This window comes from Callorhinus ursinus, unplaced genomic scaffold (genome assembly GCF_003265705.2).
Source record: "Callorhinus ursinus isolate GAN/ISIS: 27379988/994484 unplaced genomic scaffold, GSC_fseal_2.0 scaffold30, whole genome shotgun sequence".
NCBI lineage: Eukaryota > Metazoa > Chordata > Mammalia > Carnivora > Otariidae > Callorhinus > Callorhinus ursinus.
In genome coordinates this window covers 5011064-5034350 of record NW_027397092.1, presented here as the reverse complement: position 1 = coordinate 5034350, position 23287 = coordinate 5011064, and the positions used below count along the sequence as shown (strand labels likewise).

Genomic DNA, 23287 nt, shown 5'->3' with positions numbered 1-23287 from the left:
ATTGTGAAGAGTTTGTGGTGATCTCACACTAAATGGGATACTGAAGTCCATCAGGAGGAAAAAGAAAAAAAAAAAGGAGGGGGGGAAAGGATTAGTAAGGATAGAGAAGATAATAAAAAATAATTTACACAGCGTGGCTCTTTTCATAGACTTCTGAGAGGTAGTAGCCAAACAGAAGGTTCTAGATCACAGCTAATACCCAGTCTTACAAGAACTGCCCAGGAAGATGGACACACACACACACACACACACACACCCTTTACTTCCAGGCAGAAGTTGCAATGATTCTATTAATAAGTATTCCTTCCATGTCTCTGAAGAGTTTTTCCATATTCTACCTTAACTGTCATCAATTTAAAACTCTAGCACCTCATATTCTTATTATTTTTTTAAAAAAACCCGGGCTTTCTGTAAAAGGCTGAAGCCAGATAAACTGCTGCAGATCTGCAGAATGTAAATGATGGCGAGTGGAGGCAAGGTGAGGACAAGGTAGGGACCCTCGAGGGACCCCATCACACTCCAGTTCTTAGGGGAACATCCAGAGAGCTGGGCAGGAGGGAACAATGTGGAAACAACTAGAGGAAGGAATACATTACACACTTTGGGATACCGTGTTTCCACCTCCTCCTCTCCCAGAAGAAAGGAAAAACACACTCAGGAAAAGAATACCAATTTAAATGTTACTCGTACCTACACAAAAGTTCACCAGGCTGGATTCTCTCAGCCTGTTTCCTATTTGCCTTCGACTACTTTTGACTTACTATAACTTGCTGTTATAAAGACAGAAAAGGCATCCATCAGCACATAGCTCCAACAGGACAGAGGCCACAGCAAGGAAACATTCATCCCCCAAGCTCCACATCAAGCTCAAAAACAATGCTCCTGGCTGTCGTTTTTCTTCACCACAGCCTTGTATTTCTATCAAACAAGCCTCTTTTACGGACTGCTCCCCCCACACTGCATAATAAGGTAAACACCAGCCCACAGAGACTACATTATGAAACACAGAGCTTTACTTTGGGAGGGAACTCCATAGCAGACAGAAGAGGACAAGTTCCAAGGGATCTCACTACCTCCTCTCTACCAAGTGGAGAATGTTGGGGTTCCTTTCTGCTCCCCCCACCCCCGCTCCCAGCAGCTGCTGTGACTGACCTGAAACTTACCAGTTTCCCAAGAGGCTACTTGAAAAGAAAAGGAATTTTCATAATTATGAACAGTCTCCTCTCCTACTCTCTTAATTTTCCCCAACTATCCTCACTCCCACCCACTTACAAGAGGACTTTTGTATACATAAAGTTTCAGGAAACAAAGCATACAAACACTCAAACACAAATAAACTCCCCGAACTAACACCAGAGTATAATTGTGTTTTGGTTGGAGTTTTTCCAGCCCTGTCACCCACCCGTTCTCTGTTAGGAGTAAATGAAACCCTTTGCCTTGGCAAAGGTAGAAACAGACAAACTCGCCTCAGTTGCAAGCTGCACAAAGCGCCCCTCCTATCTTTCCGCTGCCTTAGGCCCCCAACAAAATGAATTCACTGCTGAAAAGTCAGCAAGGGGGGAAAAAAAGACAGCAAAAAAACCCACCAACCAACCTATTCCCCAAATGAAGATCTTTCACTTCTCCCCCTCACTCAGCTTCCCCTTTTAACCGGAAACACAAGGAGTTTCCAATTTCTGAAACCTTTTTCAAGGGACCCTGGACTCTTTGGGCTCTTCCAAGGGGAGTCGCTTTAGGCTGTCCTGATGCAGGCAGGCAGGCAGCGCTTTCCAAAGCACATTTTGCATTCCGTTTCGTTTCCAGATTAATCTACAAAGCAGCCTTCCGTGGGCTGGCTGAACTAAGTCCGAGACTCTTCCTCCTCTGGTCTCGGAAAGGCTGCAGGGCGAGAAGGCTCCAGAAAGGGCTCCGCAGACTCCGCTATGAGCTGCGAAGACGCAAGGCGAGGGACAAAGTACCCACCGCTCCCTTTAAAATCCCCATCTGCGCCCCTACTCAGCCTTTCCTCCACATTCCTCCGCGGGATCTTGCCCCCCCCCGCCCCCGCCCCGAGAAATCAGACTCATACCTTCCTTGGATTCTTCTGCTTCGCAGTGCATGGTGGCAGGGTAACCGGCTGCAGGGGCGATTACCGCGGACATGTACTCGGACGAGCTGCAAGTTCGCTCCGAGGCCAAAACCCGCGCACGACAGAAAATAAAAGGAAGGAAAGCCACTAAAATCAAAACCTCCGCGGGGCGGAGGGCTGGTTCTGGTGCAGGGATTTTCAGGGGGAAAGTTCTGCAAGAGTGACGAATCGCGTCTCAGCTGGGCGGCGGGAGTCCGCCCCCGGGGCCGCGCGCCCCGGCCCGTCGCGGGGCGGAGGCGACCTGGCGCGGCTGGCGGGGCTGGCGCGGCCGGGGCGCACGCAGGTGGGCCGGAGGCCGGGACCGCAGCCCGACTCTGCGCCCAGGCAAGGCCGAGGGGCGCCGGGGGCAAACGTGACCCGGACGGGCTACGCCTGGGAAATAAATGTGCAGTAAGGAAGAAGGTCTCACTCCTCTGAGCGCGCGCGGCAGTCGTACATAAATAAGAAATACACACGCGGTCAAAGAAACGCCTCTGGATCTCTGCGTTAACATTTTTCGGCGCCCATTTAAACTTGCCTTGTCCTGGGGGATCTTATACGCCTGAAAAATAAGGATCTTCAAGCTGCTCCGGTTTGTACGTTATTTTCGCAGGAAAGTAACATGGATATCGGTCCATGTGGCTGGAAGGACCAGTTTCGCCAGGCCTTTTGAAGAAAGTGGGGGCGACCCCCACCCCTTACCTTTGCACGGGGAAAGCAGACAAGGCGGCTTACTCAGCATAACCCGGGCGAGCACTCTTAACTCAAACCGCAGCCCCAGGCGCACGAGCCCCTCTGCAGTTAGCCCCAAGGGTGGTCCCCGGAGGGAGAGCGCCCTTCCCTCCCCGCGCCACCCGCAACAGCAACCGGGGATAAATTCCTTCCAAACGCCAAAGGCGGAGGCGGGTGTTCGGCTTCTGAAATGCTGATAGAATAGAAGGTCTGCAGAGCCTGGGGAAGACCACTCAGTTCCTGCCCTCAGGTCCTGTCCCCCAGGCTCTTACAATCGGCAGCGAGGTGGGCGTCTTGACTTGGCGAAACGTGGGTTTTCTCTTCCGAGGAGCGAGGAACAGAGCTGACACTGATGGACCTGTCTTAATCGGGGTATTTTGCAAAGCACTAGTTCTATCACCAATTTAAGGCAAAAGATCCTCTAATAACGCACCTGAAAGATCGATTAGGGAATTGTGAAAAAAGTTATATTTTTTCCCCTAAGTTTATTTCCCAGCGGCTTTCTTTTTCCTCATTTCCCATTTTTATATGGGCAAAAAAAAACAACCACAAAAAAACAAAAACAAGGGTAGACACTAGGATATAAATTTAATGAAAAGAATACACAAAAGATATGGATTTAAAGAGCCTGAAAGAAAATTTATCATTTTTATGACCTTGAGCAAATTCTTTAATCTCTCTGCCCCTCCCCCCGCTTCCCTCACAGGTAAAATGAGGATTAAGAGTAGTATTTGCTTCACAGATTTATGTTTGGTATAAAATAAGGTAATACAAGCAAAAAAGGATTTGAAAACCATACGTACTGCAGATTATTACTAACTCTTGCACCATTAAAAGTAAATTTTTGTAAAAGATGCTCAGGTGTTCTACTTCAATATTGGGTTCAAACGGGAAAGAAGGATTTATGCAAGTCACAAGCAGTCAAAGTGATTATAAATATTAATATAAGGCCTGAATAGTAGATCACTTCCTATTACTGAGTGATTCTAACATGCCTAAAACCCCAACCTAACTTATCTCAATTTCACTGAAAGGGCAGGATGGTAGAGCGAGACATAGCCAATCAAGAAGAGAGAAGGGGAGAAACATCTGGAAAATATCAGTGTTGCGGAGCCTCCTGTAAAGCGACCTCACCACAAAAAGGATAACAGTGTGCACCCTTCTGAAAGTCACAGTTAACTGCGCAGTCCCTCTCGCCACACATTCTGGGTCAGGAGCAGCGAAAATGCATACCTTCCCTCAGTAACCTCAAACTTCCAAAGGAGACGTGATCATTTTGAACCCAGAGAAATGCTCCCTCACCAGGAAGAAGCGACCTTTCTGGTCCTGTCCAAGGCATCATTCTGGGAGCCCTCCCTCCCACACACATCATCTGCCCTTGCCCTCCCTCCCCACAGCCCAGATGTCCACAGATGGCTACCAGGAGCCCTACCGGACCTCAGCGGGGCCTGTGTCATACAGATAAGATAGCTCCCATTCAGCTATAATTGGACTAAGATGCAACACCTTGTTCAAGGTGATGATTATGCAAATTCAGACAACCCAAATTCCAAGCCCCATCTGCTGCACGCAGGGCTCCCTTTCACCTTCTTCCTTCAGAAAGGGCCCTCCTCAGAATTATTTATTAAATGTCCTTTTGCAAGTCCAGTTACGTACAAACCACATGAGATGTGCTAAAATACATGCCCCTAACATTTGGCTTGTTTTCACACCCGATTCACAGAGAAAAGCCTTCAGGTTAGCCAAAGAGAAGGACTGCTGAATGAACAGTCCCATTCCTGCCAGGTCAGCCTTGTAATTCATTTTAGAGTCATTTTAGAATCTCCATCTTTGAACACTCACCCGATCCCCAGGGAACCTGGAAAAAAAAACTTCTTTAGTATTTAAATGCAATCCAGCAGTCACCTTGGGGAAGGATGTCCTGATCTAACTCAACCGCAAGGAATGCTCAGCTTATTTTAAAAGACTGTATGTAGACAAGGACGCTCCTCAGTCGCCAGTATAACCTTGGGCAAACAGCACCGTTCCCAGCCTACAAAGTGAAGCCAAAGGGCAGCTGATTCTCTGGGGCTTGCTTTCCTCTCACTTCCGATCTACGATCTATGCTCCGTCAGTCACCTCATCTTGATTTTGCTCCGCTTTTGTTCCAAAGGGGATTAGTCGCTTTTAAGCCTCCAGAGAATAATGCTCTAGTACCTTATAGTCATCTACCTCCTGTACGCGGAATCTGTTCACCCTTGAATATTTAGAAATACTCCAGCTTGCTTTAGACTGGCAATACACTTAGAAGTCGCACCAACAATCATTATAGACCAGCCAATACAAAATAGCAATTAAGTTAGCAACACTTGTCAGTTAATACCATACTGCACTTACATACTAGGTTGAACTTCTATGCGTGTGGAACAGTGGATCTCCCTGCTTCTGTGCCCAGATGGGAGAGGTAAAATGGTGCCTAAGAGTCTGATGATTTTTTTCATTCATTTGGGCATTATCAAATATGTATATGTATCACATGTGAATGGGACCTGTTTATCTGGAGCTTACCGGTATAAATTTGGTAATTATTTTTTTGTCAGAGAGAGAGAGAGAGAGAGAGAGAGAGAGAGAGAGAGACGGAGCAAGCAGGTGGAGCATCAGAGGGAGAAGCAGACTCCCCACTGAGCAAGAAGCCCTATGTGGGACTCGATCCCAGGACCCTGGGGATCATGACCTGAGCTGAAGGCAGATGCTTAACGGACTGCGCCACCCAGGTGTCCCTAATTTTGGTAATCGTGACCACAGATCTAAATAACTCAACCTTCCAAGTGACCTTGATTCTAAGGAAGGTTTATCAAAACCACCCCTTCACTGAATTTTATCACAGAGCAGCAGAAAAATCTCCTCTTAAATTATACCTCAAAAAAATGCCCTTTTTAAATTAAAGAAAGAAAGCCTGGACTTTGGGGTCTTTGGCTCAGAGCTGTCCAGATGTGTATTAAGAACAGGAAGGTCAGCAAGTTTTCAGACTCACACAAATGAAAAGACCAGCAGAATCGAGGAGAGAAGAAGAGGTTTATTCAGGAGGTAACAAACTCTACTCACATTCAACAATGTTGTAAATTCTCTGCAGTGAAAAATACTACGCATCTGTATAAATGAGTCAGACCTACCCTCCCAGATCACAAGAACGCCAGGTCGTAACAACATGCACTGTATTAATACTTTTTATTTCTACCCTGCTGACAAGAGGCTGACTAGGTACACATGACATTTTAGGTCAGAAAAAAAAGTTGTCTACTTAGCATAAAAAGTGGCTTTCTTCTATTTGACTTTGAAGCTTTCCTCAACTCTTCTTATATTACTTACGTCCACACCCTTAAAAGTTCTTTGGAAGGGGCGCCTGGGTGGCTCAGTAGGTTAAGCTTCTGCCTTCAGCTCAGGTCATGATCCCAGGGTCCTGGGATCGAGCCCCGCATTGGGCTCCCTGCTCCGCGGGAAGCCTGCTTCTCCCTCTCACGCTCCCCCTGCTTGTGTTCCCTCTCTCGCTGTCTCTCTCCCTATCAAACAAATAAATAAAATCTTTAGGAAAAAAAAAAGTTCTTTCGAAGACTCCAGTGGTCTATACAATACAGTTGGCTTTCGGTCTCTCTCCTCACACACAGGGAAGGGCTGTGTTCTGGGTCTCACCTGGTTGGGGCTGCAGGCTTTGAGTCCTTGTTATTCTTCTCAGACTCTTCTGCATTTTACCTTCCGAAAAAGAGGTGAGGCTACATGGGTGTCTCTCCAGAGTCCTCTCCTCCCCGCACCCGGCCGTGGTGATCTTGCTCTCCTTGCCTCGAGAAAATTTTTATTTACCCGAAATGGAGAAGGGAGCACTCAGATGAGAGTGGAGGTCACTCATGCAGCTTCTCAGGAGGCCAGGCGCCCAGATGCTTAGGCACTGCTGGGTGCTGGGATGAGGCTGGGGAGTGGGAGGGTGGGGCACAGAGCTCCTGCGAGTCAAGAACGATCTGCCAACGTTGAGTGTGGCCATGGAGGAGGGAGGAGAGCTGCCTCCCAGGGCCCTGCGTTCTACCCCGGTTGACACCTTCAGCAAATCCTTCATCCTCGCCAACGCTCGCTTGGGGTGTGAGTGGATAATTCTGAGGGAGTGGGAAGGAGTGCTGAGGTCTGAGGTGAGCGCGGATGGAGACTACAGTACATCTGGGATACACCTGTTTCCTCGGCTTCCATTGTTTGTGTTATTTTTCTCCTAGGAAATCTTCCTTGCTCAAAAGTGCTTAGCAGATGATTAAACACACACACACACACACACACACACACACACACTCAAAATCAGGCCTGAAAATATTAGCTGAAGAGTGTATGATGCATGGTCTTTCTTGTATAATATTTAGCAATGATGCCATGCATTTACATAGATTTTAATTAAAAAAAGATTTTATTTTATTTAAAGATTTTATTTATTTGTGAGAGAGAGAGAGAGAGAGCACAAGCAGGGGGAGCGGCAGGCAGAGGGAGAAGCAGGCTCCCTGCTGAGGGATTCGATCCCAGGACCCCGGGATTATGACCTGAGCCGAAGGCAGATGCTTAACCAACTGAGCCACCCAGGCATCCCTAAAAAAAAAAAGGTTTTATTCAGACTTCCCAATGATCTCCCTTGGGGCAATCATACCCATTTTACAGATATGTCATTAAAGAAAGGGAGGTTATATGATTTGCTCAAGATCACAAAACTAAGTAGTAGTGTTCTTCAGACTGCAGTCAATGCAGTCTAGGCGTCCTGCGCCCTCTCTCTAGACTTTCTGACTCTATAAAACTACTCACGTAAAATTCAAGTCCTTTATTTTGCAGAAGGGCACCTCAAAGACGGCTATCATGGGAGGTTTCCAGAGTTTGAGCCAGAGCTTGCATAGACTGTTCAACTGGCTCTGTCTGAGGGCTTAGATCACAGGTTCAAATGAAAGTTATTCCACTCCGGATATTCGATGCTTTACATACACTATAAGTTCAACAGCTTCCATTTATTCAGCTACATGAAACCACTACCATTTTTTTTTTTTAATTAAAAGTTCGGTCAGGACCCTAATTAAAGCTCCTGGACTATGAGGCTGCCAAGAGAAGGGAAAAGACCACCAGGCTCGGTGGGGGAGATCTGGGCCCAACCACCATAAACCCCGGAAGGACTGCCTCCTGTTAATTAGGATGGTTTTGTCCTGTTCCTTCTCCTCTCACTTTTCTGCTAAAAATGGGCAAGCCAGGGGCGCCTGGGTTGTGCAGTCGGTTAAGCTACTGACTCCTGGTTTCGGCTCAGGTCGTGATCTCAGGGTTGTGAGATTGAGCCCCGTATGGAGCCCTGCATCAAGCCCCACGTGGGGCTCTGTGCTCAGTGCAGAGTCTGCTTGAGATTCTCTCTTCCTCTCCCCTTCTGCCCCCCACCTGCTTGTTCTCTCTCTAAAATAAATAAATCTTTAAAAAGATTTAAAGATTTACATGGGCAAACCACTGAACCTCTCTGGGCTTCTGTGTGCCCATTGATAAAATGGGGTCCATGGCCACTTACTTAACAGAGGAGAAACAATAGTGAAATGAGGCAGGAATGGGACAAAGCGCTGAAAATTCTGAAATCCCGCTTCGACTCTTTCCCGAATACTTCTTTTTTTAAAGATTTCTTATTTATTTATTTGACAGAGAGAGAGATAGCAAGAGCAGGAACACGAGCAGGAACACAAGCAGGGGGAGTGGGAGAGGGAGAAGCAGGCTTCCTGCCGAGCAGGGAGCCCGATGCGGGGCTCGATCCCAGGACCCTGGGATCATGACCTGAGCCGAAGGCAGCCGCTTAACCAACTGAGCCACCCAGGCGCCCCTTTCCCGAATACTTTTGTGAATGAGGCCAGATTGTTTTAGGTTGTGGGACATGTATCTAGAAGCCCTAAATGCCTTTACACCTTGCAGCAAGGAAATAATTCTTTAACAAGATAAAGACAGATTTGGGGGGGGGGGGCAAGAGCAGGAGGGGCAGAGGGCAGAGGGTGGAGAGAATTCCAAGCAGGCTCCACATTCAGTGTGGAGCCGGACGCGGCGCTCGATCTCATGACCCTGAGATCATGACCTGAGCTGAAACCAAGAGTCACTCGCTAGTGATCATCTCTTTTCTCTTCCGTGGGCTCACGCTAAAGCCATAGAAAGTGCTGCCAAGACAGGTTGGTTAATTGCATCTGAGGAGTTAAGAAGCTTTATTCTGGTTTACAAACAAAATATGAAATCCACAAGGAAACAAAAGTCGTGCTTCATATGTGGAATTTGGACCATACACACACTCCTGGCCTGAGATCCGTTTTAAAGTCTAACCTGCTCCAAGCTGTCCTGATTTGATTTTGACACTGAGTTTCTGACACGGGTAGAATGGCTATTAAATTAACATCACTGTTTTAAGAGGCAGAAAGGCTGGTAGGCAGACCTCCAGGGCTGGGCAGGCTTGCCAGGTGAAAGCAGCCAGGGCTGAAACCCTACAGACAGACTCAGCAGGTGGTAAAAATGTGAACCAAAGCAGAACTTATCCAAACAGGCTTTTCGGAAAGCGGGGGGCTGTTCTGCAGGTAGCACTGAAAGGCATGGGTCAGTTTTTCCACTTGAACAGGTCAGGTTGCAAAACTTCAGTCATTCTGCTTCTCCTTAAAGAAGAGCTCTAGAAATATGTAGTATTTATGATTCACCAAGTTGGAGACTTCACCAAAATAAATACCTTTTTCTGAGAAGCTGCTAATATGAACAGGGTGCCCCTTTAAAGAAAAAAGGTCTTACGAAGCCCATACCTTTCCCAACAGAAACAGAAGAGCACTAAAACTCAAAAGCTTTCTTAATCTGAGATCTACTCCAACAGAATTCTGACTACTGAATTCAGCAAAGTGCCATCAAATTCCATTTAACTTTCTCAATTTTAACTACGTGCAAGCAGCCCGAAAGAGAGAAAACGTTAACCATATAAATGCATCTGCTACCATTCCATATAATGATTTTCTGCTGCAGGGCGAGCCTGAGACAGAGCTAGGAATTGGCGAGTCCCTCCCTGACTCTCATCTCTGTATGGGTCTCCTCACACGGTGAGCATCTCATGCGCTGATGGTGAATGTTGTATTTAAGGCTATGTATTTATTTTCACATCAAAGTGCCTCCAAAGACAAGCCAACTATTTCACCTAGCAACCCATTCCAGTGGTGGAGGAAACAGACAGTAAGTCTTCTACTTGCTGGAAAGTGATATGTTATTCTCCAATCTGGTAACTTCCTAAGAGGTTTTCAAAAATAACATTACCCCAGACAGTTTTGACTTTGCCCATGACTCTTCCGTCCTCTTAACCCAACTGGCACCTTAGATTCTCACATGATAGAGTTGTTGAAACAGACTCATAATTTTAGCCCCAAGATCCCCAAATTGAATGCTGTGGTGCTGAGGGCAAGCTCACAGGGGTGTCGCAGGATATTTTAAATTTTTGAGGAAAACAAAGCATTATTCAACATCTCTCAGAAACTGTATGAACTACTACTTCAAGCAAATTCACAGTGTAACATTAGATTGTGCTACATTTCTTTTGATGACATCATTTCTTTGCAAAGCTAGGCTGTTGGCAGTTACTGTGATAAAAAGCAAGTATTATATTTTAAAAGTACGTAAGACAGGAAATTAGCATAGTGAGATCCAATCTGATTTCAAGGTTTGAGAAGCTGTGAGTTGGCCAGTGATCACTTTATTGCCCAACAGCCCCAAATTCACCCTTCATCACCTGCTTTGAGAAAAGAAATACGGGACTTGGAATATATTTTCTCTTTCGCCAGCCAATACAATTCTAAGCTTTGTCAGTGGGGGGCACTGTGGAGACGTTACGGGAAGGAAAACTTTCCCCTCCTGGTTCTGGTGTGCTTTTTCGAGAAACCTCCCCATAGATAGATTTCCTTAGCATCCTAGAGGGGGGTTTCTAGCAAGTTCTACCAGCACAGCATTATGGTAACTTCTCCGCCATCCAAGATGCTGTAGCTGGCCATCCTCTTCGATAAAGGTCTGGTGTGGAACAGGGAGATGCTCACGCTTGGTGCTCTATCTTGAACCCATGGTAAGTGGTTGCTCCTTACATTAGCTATTCCTCTATTCTTTACAATTCTCTTCACTGGCTAGATAGTCCTCACTAAAGTTAGTATTTCTTTTGATTGTTTTATTATTATTAATTGTGGTAAAAGGCACATCACATAAAATTTGCCATCTTAATCATTTTTAAGGGTACAGTTCAATTGTACTCAATGCCGTTACATTGTTGGGCAACCCTTACCACCACCCATTTCCAGAACTCTTTTCATCTTGCAAAACTGAAACTCTGTACCCATTAAACACTAACTTTCCATTCTCCCCTCCGCACAGTCCCCAGCAACCACCATTCTACTTTCTGTCTCTGAACCTCTGAACCGTAGACATCCCATATAAGTGGAATTACAGAGTATTTGTGTTTTTGTGTGTGATTGGCGTATTTCACTTAAATGTCCCAAAGGTTCATCCATGTTGTAGCTTGGGCCAAAATTTCCTTCCTTTTTATGACTGAATGATATTCTATTGCATGTAGATACCACGTATCACATTTTGTTAGTCCATTCATGGACCATTCAATGGGCAACTGGGTAGCTAGCCCCTTCTGACTACTGCGAATAATTCCGCTATGATCATAGGTACACCAAGACCTGTTCAAGTCCCTGCTTTCAGTTCTTTGGGGTACATCCCCAGAAGTGGAATTGCTAGATTGTACAGTGATTTTCTATTTTTAATCTTTTGAGGAGCCACCCACTATAGTGCTAGTTCGTGTTTATTTATATTAAACTCTCCTGTTCCTATTTTCGTGTCTCCTGATTGGATCCTGGCTGAACCACGCAAGGCTCAGCAGGGGCACTCATTCTATTAGTCACTGTGGTGAAGAATGAAATAAAAACAACATTCTTTTTTATCTCTCGATTTATATGTATCATGTTTTCCACACAGCTACCAGGTTATTAGTAGAGAAATATATAGTAAGTTATTTAGACCTAAGCACTTAATAAATGGAACTGTGAGGTATTCCTTGTGTCCAAGAAAACGATGTGAAAATAATACAGAGACACTAAAGGGTCCATGAGTGAATACTGTCAGGAACCTTTGCTCCTGCCTACACATTTTCGGTTGCCAGAAGGGCCTGTCCACTTGGATGGCTCCTTATGTTCCCCCCATCCAGGAGTATCCTTCCTTCTGAGGGCACAGACAGACCCCCCACTCCCACCAGCAGTGACACACACACATACACACACACACACATGCACACACACACAGCATCTTGATTTTCTTCACAGTATCAAATTATTTCTCACAGAGGCAACAGTGGCTAGATACCTACCATGGTCCCCAACTTAGGCTGCTCTGTCTCCCCTTATTTCTAATCTCACTAAGTCCCACAGTCAAAATGTTTGCTTGACAGACCTTCTTCCCTCCATTCCTACGGCTGTTAATCAACCATCATCTCTAGCTGGTATAATCTAACAGGTTGTAACCCCATTTCCCTGCAGAGAGCCCGGGGGGTGGACACTTCACGTGTCCACAGAGGCTAGACAGAATAATCTGTGCCTGCCACTAGTCCTGGCTGCCTCGGCCCCTGCACCCAGGGAGACACAGAGATCCACAGGCTGAGGGTTGAGACCCTCGGGATGCCGGCTGGAGGACCACCCACTCCCCCAGAGGGCGAAGGCAACCAAGTACAGAGGCAGGATGCCGCCGCCACGGGCAAAACCATGAATGCACAACCCCCCAACAAGCAGAAATGAATGATCTGAAAAGTCCTCATTCAGAAACTTCGACACTTGTTTTGTTTCATTCACTGGAAATTACTGGAAACAAACATTACAGCGAACCATGACACCTTTGCAGCCACAAGCCACCTTGTGGGAAGAGCGGCTACCGCAGGTCTATTTTTCCTCCTATATTACACCTTTTGTTTTTTTTTCTGAACCCCTCCCCAAACCTTGCTCAGGTCTTGATTCCTCCAGAAAGCCTATGGAAGCCCACAGTGAACCTACACTTCCAGAGCGAACTTCTATAATGCTGAAAGTTGATCATCTTGATGTCCGTTGTCTTCTCAGGCTGATTTGTAAGCTATTAAAAACACACGATTAGGGGCACCTGGGTGGCTCAGTCGTTAAGCGTCTGCCTTCGGCTCAGGTCATGATCCCAGGGTCCTGGGATCGAGCCCCGCACTGGGCTCCCTGCTCCGCGGGAAGCCTGCTTCTCCCTCTCCCACTCCCCCTGCTTGTGTTCCCTCTCTCGCTGTGTCTTTCTCTGTCAAATAAATAAAAAATAAAAAAAAAAAAATAAAAACACACGAGTATACCTTGTGGGGTTTTTCCCCCCTCCTTTTTAAGGAGAACATGTTGGAGGCTTCAGAGGCACTATAGCACTAATAAAATCATCATTGAATCAGTTCGTAATATTGAATTATGACAACATGTAAGGATAATTTTAATTTCCCCTCACCTCCAAAATACAAGGAAATGCATACATAAATCTCTGTGCCCTTCAAAGAAAGAAACACAAAAAGAAAATTTGCATTACATCTCAAGAGCTGGCGTGGGTGATCTGCAACAATCCATAAATCTGTCAGGTTTACAAAAAAGTCCATCAGATAAAGAGCCAAGAAGAAAATAACTCTGACAGCTGCAAACCTTCTGTTTTACAACAGGCATAGAATGCACGCACTTCCTTTTAACATCTTCCTAAACACAGAGACCAGCAAAGGCAAACATCCCCACCCCCCCCACCCCCCGTTGAAGCCCCTGGAGTCAGGGCTTCAACTAATGGATTGTGCTTATCTTTACAGACGCAGCCTTGCCAGCCACCCAGGAACCAGCCCCGCCCCCGCCCCGGAGTTGCCCTCGGAACCACTGATAAGCGGGACTGAACCCAATTCCAGTTCCCTGGATGCAAGTTCCAGGGCCAGCAAGGTACCAGTGGCAGCTGCCCATCTTCAAAGAGCAGTGACCTCGCCATCCTCAGAACGGGAGTTTTGTTTCCTTTAGGTGAAAAACGAACATCCAGCACTGCGCCACCTGAATATATATACTAATAAGTCCCAGATGGGAATTCCAGGCACCTCTTTACTCAAGGCATGAACGGCTCTTGGGCGATAAACATTCTATTAACCCAGTGTCTTAGGAAGGAGCTCCCCCTCGGAGGCTGTTTGCATTTATAAGACGCTGTGTTTTCTTAAAGCCAACCTGGGATCCATTGTTGCGTAAGACATACTTAATTTTGTCATCTGTGTGCTTAATGGATGAGATTAACCTTTGAATGTAAAAAGGCAGAACGTTGGGTGTCCCAAATATCCTGTTATCTGGGCCAGGGGAAGGAAGCAATATTCCACTTGGCCATCGCCAAATTCTGAACCAGCAGCTCAGTTCAGAACCAAATGATGTTTATGTTTATATTCAGCTGTCTTAAATTATGCCTGTCTTATGCCTTGTTTAGTGAAAAGCAGATATTCTATGCAATCTGTTTTAATACATATGTCTATGCAATGAAAAGCTGTGGCTTTTGTCACATCAGGCATAGTTTATCAAGCACCTACTACATGCTAAGTCTCGAGCCAGGCACATTACAGAACACATCTCCATCTTACCACATCTCAGCAAGGCGGTGCTTTCTAGGGCTTGAAGTGTGTCTGCATACATTGCCACTGATCCTCACTAACAATCCCGTAGGGAAGAAATCTTGGGTATTATTGGCTCCATTTGCTTCTGATGAGGATACTGATGCTCAGAGACATTAAGGGGCTGGACCAAGGTCACGTAGAGAGGACTGAGACTGGAAGGCGGGTCCTCTGACCTCATTCTGTGCTACTTTCCCCCACTCTATAGAGTCTGTGATTGAGCAGAGCACCAATAATTTTACCTCAAGACAAACATAGCATATGCTCCACCAGAAGAGGGGTGTACAGCAGTTAAGAGACATTAAGGGAGGATCTGAGCCTGGCTGACTGGGAGGAAGAGAGGCATTAATAGAAGACGGGGGAAGTCCAGAGAGGAACAGGCGTGCCAAGGGGAGAGGGAGGAGTCCCACTTCACACCTCGGAGTCTGAGGTCTGAGCAGGGCCACCAGTGGGGGGATGTTCTTGAGCCTCTTCTATCAGGATCAATCTCCCACATGAGCTGGGCTCGTCCATGGAGGGCTGTTCTTTCTGTAAAGCCACAGCTTCTGATGAAACTATTTCTAAAACAGATGGCGTAGAATATCTCCTCTTCGCCGAACAAAGGCTATGGAACATTACTATTACTTTTTTTGCTGATCACACTATTCTGTAGTACAGATATAAACCTACTTTTGTTCACTAAACCTGGCCTAAATAAAGTTGTCGTTTTCCATTGTCTTTACACCCAGTCAACAATTCCTATCCAACTTCAAGACACAAGAAGAGGAATGTGGGGGCACCTGGGTGGCTCAGTCGTTAAGCGTCTGCCTTCGGCTCGGGTCACAGGGATCGAGCCCCACATTGGGCTCCCTGCTCCGCGGGAAGCCTGTTTCTCCCTCTCCCACTCGCCCTGCTTGTGGTTCCCACTCTCGCTATCTCTCTCTGTCAAATACATAAATAAAATCTTAAAAAAAAAAAAGAAGCATGTGATCAAGATTTCATGTTCTTCTCAAATGCTCTAGAAAGCCCATCCCACTATACAGCTCTACAGAGCAGGTGCAACGCTCTTAACATAGATGAGTCATGTTTTCAGAGGTTAGAGAAGGGACACTGGGTTCTCAAATCAGTAAAGCAAAATTGTATATAGTTGAAATTATCTTAAAAACTCCTTAAATGGCCCAAAAGTACAGTACTGTCTAGACACTTTTGTATCTACACAACACTTATCAGTTCCTTTAAGAATTAGTCAATGTTTCTCTAGAACTGCCAATCAAATATTCAAGTTCTCCCTCCATGGTGATGATAAAATCATTAGTGCCCCCTTGCCTGGCTCTCTGAACAATGTGTTTCCTATTCTGTTCGTGGTCAGAACCCTCAAACCTCATCCACTCCGTGGGGTTCATCAACAGGGAGCCAGCCATCCCTTGTCCAACATAAGCGATGCGGAGAGTTACTGCCTGGTCATGAAGGGGATGCATACGAATGGTCAGGATTTCCTGACACTTGCCTTCTCCCTCAGACCCAGATGTCACTTTTTATCGACAGCATCTAACAACCCCTCTACATCTACTAATTGGAAGTCCTAGGGACCTAGGGAGAACCAAAGCTTGATGGAGGAAGCCAGGGGTTCATCACCTGCTCTAGAAGAAGCCATAGATGGCACTGTTCAGATGCTGTCTTCATTTATATAGTTCTTCAGTCTGCAAATAGTTATGGAACATTTACCATGTACAGGTACAAGGCACATGGTGCAAACAACACTGGAGGCTGTCCTCATGGAGCCTATATTATAGGCAGGGGAGGGGGAAGACACTAATTAAAATATAATGTAAGTGCAAAAGCAAAAAAGTACAGGGTGCTATGAAAGCTGGTAGGACAAGTATTGTAAATCAGTCACGGGGGAGGGAGTCAATCAGGGAAGGCTTCCTGGAAGAAGTGATTCCTAAGCTAAAATTTGAGGGTGGAGGAATTTGCCAAGGAAGGGGAGGTAAGGGAGAAAGAAAGAAAGAATGGTTCCTGGTAGAGCTAACAGGTGAAAAAACAATGCACCAGAAAGTAAAGCTAAAGAAAAGGTCAGTGGATATGATGATGAGGTGGTCACTGGCATTCTTGGAGAAAAGACAATTGAGTAACATGACTAGACACAGAAGCCACATTGCAAGGGGTTCAGGAATAAACTGCTCTTAAGGACATAGAGAACTGTGGACTATTCCTTTATGAAGTCTCACAGAAAGGGAGAAATTGAGACAGTACTCTGGTGAGTAAGCACTTTCAGAAGAGCACAGTTTTAGCATAGTTTTAACTGAGTGGCTTTGCTGAAGGGATATTTAAATCCCCACAACTCTCCCACTGGCCAGACACAGGGGAGCTGGGCACCATCAGTCTCCTACAAAAACACATTTGCAGGAATTTTCATGGGCTCTGACAGGAGTTTGGATAATGTAAATAAAACAGGAAAGAGCCGAACCCCCTTGCCCCCATGCTCAGTGGCCAGTGCTAGTCCAGAGGGTCTTACCTGAAGCAGGGCTATTGAGGTGCTGTTTCTGGGGTGCCTGGAAGGCTGCCCAGCCCCAAACTATCCAGTTAGCACGATAAGAAATATTCTCATTAAGGAGCATGACTTCTGGCTAAACTTTGCCCTATTTCCTGTTATACCATCAGGTTCTCTGAAAAATACAAGTGTCTCTTAAGGCCTTGTGGATGACTCACACCTCAGCGTGTAAATCAATCCACTGGTTTCTTTGTTCCTTCTTGGGCGGGGGGGGGGGGGGGGGCGGGGGAGAGCAGGGATGCAGAAATTAAGAACATGAGCATGGAGAGGCTTGGAAGGGGTGGGAAAGGGCTAACTCGAGCTTGTCCCATTCCAGATTCCACCCTGATCCCTACCCCCAAGCCGGCCTAACTCAGAGACAAGGCAAAGAGGAGTGAATATACCCAGCAAACAACTGGCAAGGCAGGAATGTGTCTTTCAAATGCTGGAGGTTCCTTGTTTTTAGTGACACAAATTTTTTTTTTAAATGATGTAAAATACTCAGAACTGTTTTGAATGAGATTTCCATCTTTGCTTCTCTAAACTGATTCAGCCTCCAAAGGCCGTGAACCAAAGGAAGGATATTCATGAGGACATTATTTCGTTGGAAGGATTTCCAATTTGCGGGTCAAAGTTAGGGTGGCCTACTTAGCCCAGGGATCGCCTTGTCATCTAAGGTAAAGAGCTAAAATCTACTGAGACACAAAACTACAAAGGGCTCATATCTGTAACATCTGCTATCTCTGAGGCTAAGCAAACGTGAACGACAGCTAAAGTTGGCTGATTCATAGCCCAGGAATCACACACTGGTAGCCTTAGGATTGAATCCAGCCATAGAAGGTTTTCTTGGACCAGATAAATTTTGTTTTTCATCTGAACGTCAATGCCTGGGGATAGGACCCATTCTCTCCAAGTCGGCCCCAGGGGTCATGACTTCCAATTATCTGTAGAAAGCAGTAATTTCACATTCTTGTTTCTTACCTGGCTCTTGTAGACATTTGTGTTTGGGACCACTGGTTTATCCAGACTCACACGGAACACAAACAACAATCTCTCTCCCATCAAGGTACAGCTCCAGAGCCAACCGTTTGGGAGTTGGGTAATTGAGCAATGAGAGCACTAAAAACCGAAAAACCACAACTGGGTGCAACACCACTTGTAATCGGACTCTTAACAAAACGGGAGAGACCAAAAAACACAGCCGGGCTCACCGCTCCCGAGATAAGCCACATGACCACGGCTCTGAAACCATGTTTTAACAGAAGTTTCAGCCAGCAGTGGTCACCGTCTGATCTCGCCGCCCTCATCGTCCACAGCTCCCGCAAGACCCCCGACATCTGGAACACAAGCCTGGCAGCCATCATCCAAGGCGGGCTTGGCAAAGGAAACAGCCCCTCTATTCAGTGAGCTGCATCTCTGCCCAGGATCTGTAGTATGTTGTGAAACACGCAAGTTGGGGCTGTTGGCATCCAGCCCTTAGCCAGTCCGGCTTGGTAGCTCTTGAAGACACCTGTAGCACGCAATGCAGAAACTGCCATCACCTGTGTGTCCGTATGTCCAGGCACAGAGGATTTCAGTTCCCTACCCCTCACCCCACCACAGTTCCGCAATGACGCCTCCCATCACAGTCTGCGCAGAGCCCAAGAACCAGAACTCGCGGGCTTACAGGAAGCTTTGCAAGTCCTCTTGTTCAGTCTCAGCTCAGACTTGCTCATCGATGAGAAATTAGGCCCCGGAAAGTTGATACAACATGTCCAGAGCTCGTCATGCAAGCGTCTTAACGTGCACTAGAACTTCCACCTCTGAGACCTCCACTGTGCAGGTGGCCTCTCTGTGACAGAGCATCGTGCCTTTAAAGGCACCCGCATCCTTCTGCAGCCTAGTCCGGTGTCCTGGCCTGGATTTTGGTGACCCGCAGGTGCAGTCTGGCTCACTCGAGGTCATCATCAGGGTTTGGGTCAAAGCCCACCTACAATAAAGGGCTCCGGATCGGCCCTGCTTGGCCTTCTGTGTGTCTATTTCTGTCAGGGATGTGGCAGGAATACTGGTTGGCTGGAGACAGGGCTCTGGAGTTTGGAATTCCATTTGCTACTCATGGAGGTCATGTACAAAGATAAACTCATACCTCTCGTCCTCCAACTTACTCAGCATGAAAGTGGTGGTTTTCTTTTTCTTCTTTCTTTCTTTCTTTTTTTAAGGTTTTATTTATTTATTTGACACAGAGCGGGAGAGCACAATCGGGGGAGCAGGAGAGGGAGAAGCAGGCTCCCTGCTGAGCAAGGAGCCCGATGTGGGGCTTGATCCCAGGACCCTGAGATCATGATCTGAGCCAAAGGCAGACGCTTCACCGACTGAGCCACCCAGGTGCCCCAAAAGTGGTGTTTTTCTTTGTACACTGTGCCTTTTTCTCCCCCCAGAGCCCCTGTACATAGCCCTAGTCCCTTCCCCTGACCTTGACGGCCATTCTCCTGGAGGTATCATCTAGAGTAAACAAAATAACATCCTATATGACCGACTGCCCTATTTTGTTTATTCGTGTGCACAGTTTCGAAGTCTACATTACCCAGAGTCCAGGAATATCGTTTAAAATATATAAAATAACCAGATATGACAATTAAGTTCCTATCTATAAAACATAAGGGTATTCTTTACAGGAACAAATGGCCTTATGACATTGTTTTAAAAGAAAAATTATACTGGACTTCAGTGTTTTATGGGGACATATAATTACCATAGATGGAAGGGCTGCCTGTAATTAATTTTCTCTAGTTCTTATTCTCACTGTTCAGTCCCTACCAGACCAGGTCTATGATACTTTGGGGATGTTTTATTGACCGGTGAGAATTCCCCCTCCTGATCGGCAGTGCTGTTGGGGTTCATGGATGGGATGTCTTTGTTATCCCTGATAGTATCCATGTCACTGTCACGGGGGCAGGGCTGCTGGGAAGCCAATATGCAGGGCTCCATTCACGGTATTATTATACCATCGCCAGTCACCAAGTACGAAGCAATAGGAGAAAAGAACAAAACAGAAAAAACCACGGTGAAAGGAAGTCTGTTCGGTAGACAACCGTGGTCCACTCATCACTTCTATCCCCTCTCCTTGAGGAGCAGCGTGCTGTTTGAGGGAGACTGAGCCCATCCCTAGCTCCCAGGTTTACCTTGACCATTTCAACTCAGTCACGGTAATCCTAGCCCCCTTGCCATAGAGTGACTGTTTGTTTTTGTTTTTTTTTTAAGATTTTATGTATTTATTTGTCAAAGAGAAAGAGAGAACGTAAGCAGGGGAAGCGGCAGGCAGAGGGAGAAGCAGGCTCCACACTGAGCAAGGAGCCTGATGTGGGACTCGATCCCAGGACCTTGAGGGGCTTGATCCCAGGACTCCAGGATCACAACCTGAGCCTAAGGCAGACGCTTAACTGACTGAGCCACCCAGGCGTCCCAAGTGACTGGTTTAGACGACGCAAACCTATGCCACTTATGACCCCATTCTACAGCCAATAAACTGGCTTAAGATTGGGCACTGAGACATGAGAAATTTGCTGGGGGTTTCTGGAAAAGGTCACTCTCACCTCTGATAGAGCTGCCAGAAGCCAGTTCTCTCTCTCCTCCTGGACAGTGCATTGTGCATATGCAGTCAGAATTGCTGCAGACATTTAACCACCATGAGAGAAGCTAGCTGAGGATGAAACTCAACCACAGAGGGCAGATTAGAAAGAAGATGGGTTCCTGACATCACTGAGAGGCTAAGCCAAATCTCGTTCCAGTTATGCAAGCTAATAAAAAATTTTCTTTTGTATGAGCCAATCCAAACTGGGGTTTCTCTTTCTTGCATAATAAGAGCCGTAACTGACAGACCATTCTGGACAGCGAATGAGGAGCATGCTGGAGGACTTCTAATCTTGCTGCCGGCTCTACCACATGCCCAGCCCCTAAAGGACAGTGCGCAAAGGATCCCTGGGATACACAAATGATCAATAGTTTCTCCCCCATTTCCTCAAGCTGGCTGCCTAACAAAGTCAGAGGACAGCCTGGAAACCCCCTCTCCTGCACAGCCAAGTCTTGCCTGTCTGATGGCAGGGGTAGGTAGCCAAGCACAGGGACTCAAGAGCGGGGGATGCTGAGCAACCTCAGTGACACAGACAGAGAAGAGAGGCTGACGGACAGGACGTGGGTCCTCCACTCCCAGTATGGCGCTGCCCCACCATCCCTGATGGAGCCTCCTGATGGACCCGACAGGGGAACATCCTTGCCACAAGGGGTGGCTGCCTTCCTTGCGAAAACAGCAAGATTTGAAGGCAGGAAAAAGTAAAAGTACTCCCAGGAGCACCCACTCTCCTAAAGACCCAAACCAAAGGATCCCAGGGAATTGTGCCCTCAGCCTCTAGAGATAAACAAAGAGCTTAGCTACTGAAGGGACTATGGATTCCCAAGGATGCAAATCAGGGCTGATCCTGATAGTCTGAGGTCGTGGGATTTCAGAGCTCATTTAAAAAAAAAAAAATAGGCAAATGGACATATGAAATTACCTTGGTTGGCAAAAAATAAATAAAAAAAGAAGAGAGAGAGAGTACTATACAAACAAATGTACGTGCCAAATAAGATGATGTAAACCTCACATTACCTATCCTGAGAGCTTTGGTTTGGAAGAAAGGGAAGAAAGGAGCAAGAGAGTGAGTTATGAGTTAGTCTCCTCCACAGGATGGGACCGAGCTGGTGCCAGGACCTCCTGTTACTCCGTATACAGGATCCAGGCTGTGGCGGATGACGGAGAGGAGACCGTGCGGGTTCTCCTCTATACTGAGCACTAGTCTGACCTGCATCAGAAAGTGAGATTAGAGGATTTGGCTCACATCCAGAGGACAACGGGTCATAAGATCTAAAGCAGGTGGGGGAGGGCGGTGCTTGAACAGGCTCACAGTAAAGAAAGAAGACAAGAATGTTGGGCAAAACCATCCAGGCCCAGCTGCATTTGGTGACAACCAGCAGCTCACCTGGTGATTCTATTTTCAAATTCTTTTTTCTTTTTTTAAAGATATTTATTTGAGAGAGAGAAAGAGGGAGAGAGAATCCCAAGCTGACCCCCGGTGAGCATGGAGCCCGATGCGGGGCTTGATTGCATGATCCTCAGATCATGCCCTGAGCCAAAATCAAGAGTCGGATGCTTAACCAACTGAGCCACTCCAGGCACTCCGATTTTCAAATTCATTTTAAACAACTTTCACTATTCAATCTTACTACCTCTCACGATGAGAACTGTGATCCACCCCTGTAAGACGGAAAAATCTTACATTCACCATATCCAAGTAACTGCACAATGAACGTAGGGAGCCTTCATGACATTGGAGGTTGAGGGGTCTCACCACTGGCAAAACCCAAAGGATTCATCTCCAAAATGAAGGAAGGCAGTATTTGGCAGAGGAGCCCTGAGAGGTAAGAGGTCTGCTCTGTTCTGTGTGCCGTGGTCATCCTGAGGGAAGGACCAGAATGAACTGTGCTGACACGAAGCTGTTGGGAGGATCCCACAGCACTGGGCTAATTCGGGACCGCTGCACTTGGAAGCCTGAGCCTCCAGAGGGTCTTGCATCCCCACCGGGGCAGGCTAGGCTGGCAGGAAGAACGCTGGGTTAGAAGGCACGTTCTCATCCCAGCTCCAGCACAATGATGTTGATTAACCACGGACACCTGACCTGATTTCGTTGTCCTAAGTTTCATTTGTCAAAGACATTAGGCTAGATGGAATGGCTTCTCCTCTCATGTCCAGGAAATGTCAAATTCGTTTTAACCATCCCCATGGCCCAAGCTGATCTGGCCCCTTCCCATCTCTCTGGCTCATCCTTCCTCTGATCATCCCCCTTGAGGTTTTGGGAACACACGAGGACCATTCCCACCTCAGGGCCTTTGTATCTGCTTCTCCTCTGCCTGGAATTCTCCTCCCCAGGATCTTCACATGTCTGGCTTCCTCAAACCTTTAGGAGAGACTAATATCACAATCTCAGCGAGGACACAAAGATTGAAAATCTAAAAAAATTTTTTTTCTCCTTAGCAGAATCCCTCCTACTATATATTTTACTTCTTTGTTTATTGTCCATCTTTCCCACTAGAATGTCTGTGCTCCAAGGGCAGGGATTTCTTGATTTCTCTATTTTATTTCTTTATTTTTTTCTCATGAGCCGGGATCTCTAACTGCTCTCCTCACTGGTGTATCCCCAGTACCTGGAAGAGAGACTGACAGGTAACAGGAACT

General features: G+C 46.6%; 1 protein-coding gene across 3 annotated transcripts in view; it reads right to left on the bottom strand.

Annotated features, from left to right (window-relative positions):
- Positions 1-23287, bottom strand: part of TNFAIP8 (TNF alpha induced protein 8) — a 111597-nt gene that overhangs the window by 34388 nt on the left and 53922 nt on the right. Inside the window, exon 1 of one of the 3 annotated variants that reach the window (XM_025860783.2) lies at positions 2069-2250. The exons of the other annotated variants lie outside the window; for them this stretch is intronic. Coding sequence (XP_025716568.1) covers positions 2069-2141 — 73 coding nt within the window. The 5' untranslated portion in view covers positions 2142-2250. Of the gene's footprint in view, positions 1-2068; positions 2251-23287 lie in introns of those variants that run through there. 3 annotated transcript variants of the gene reach the window in all.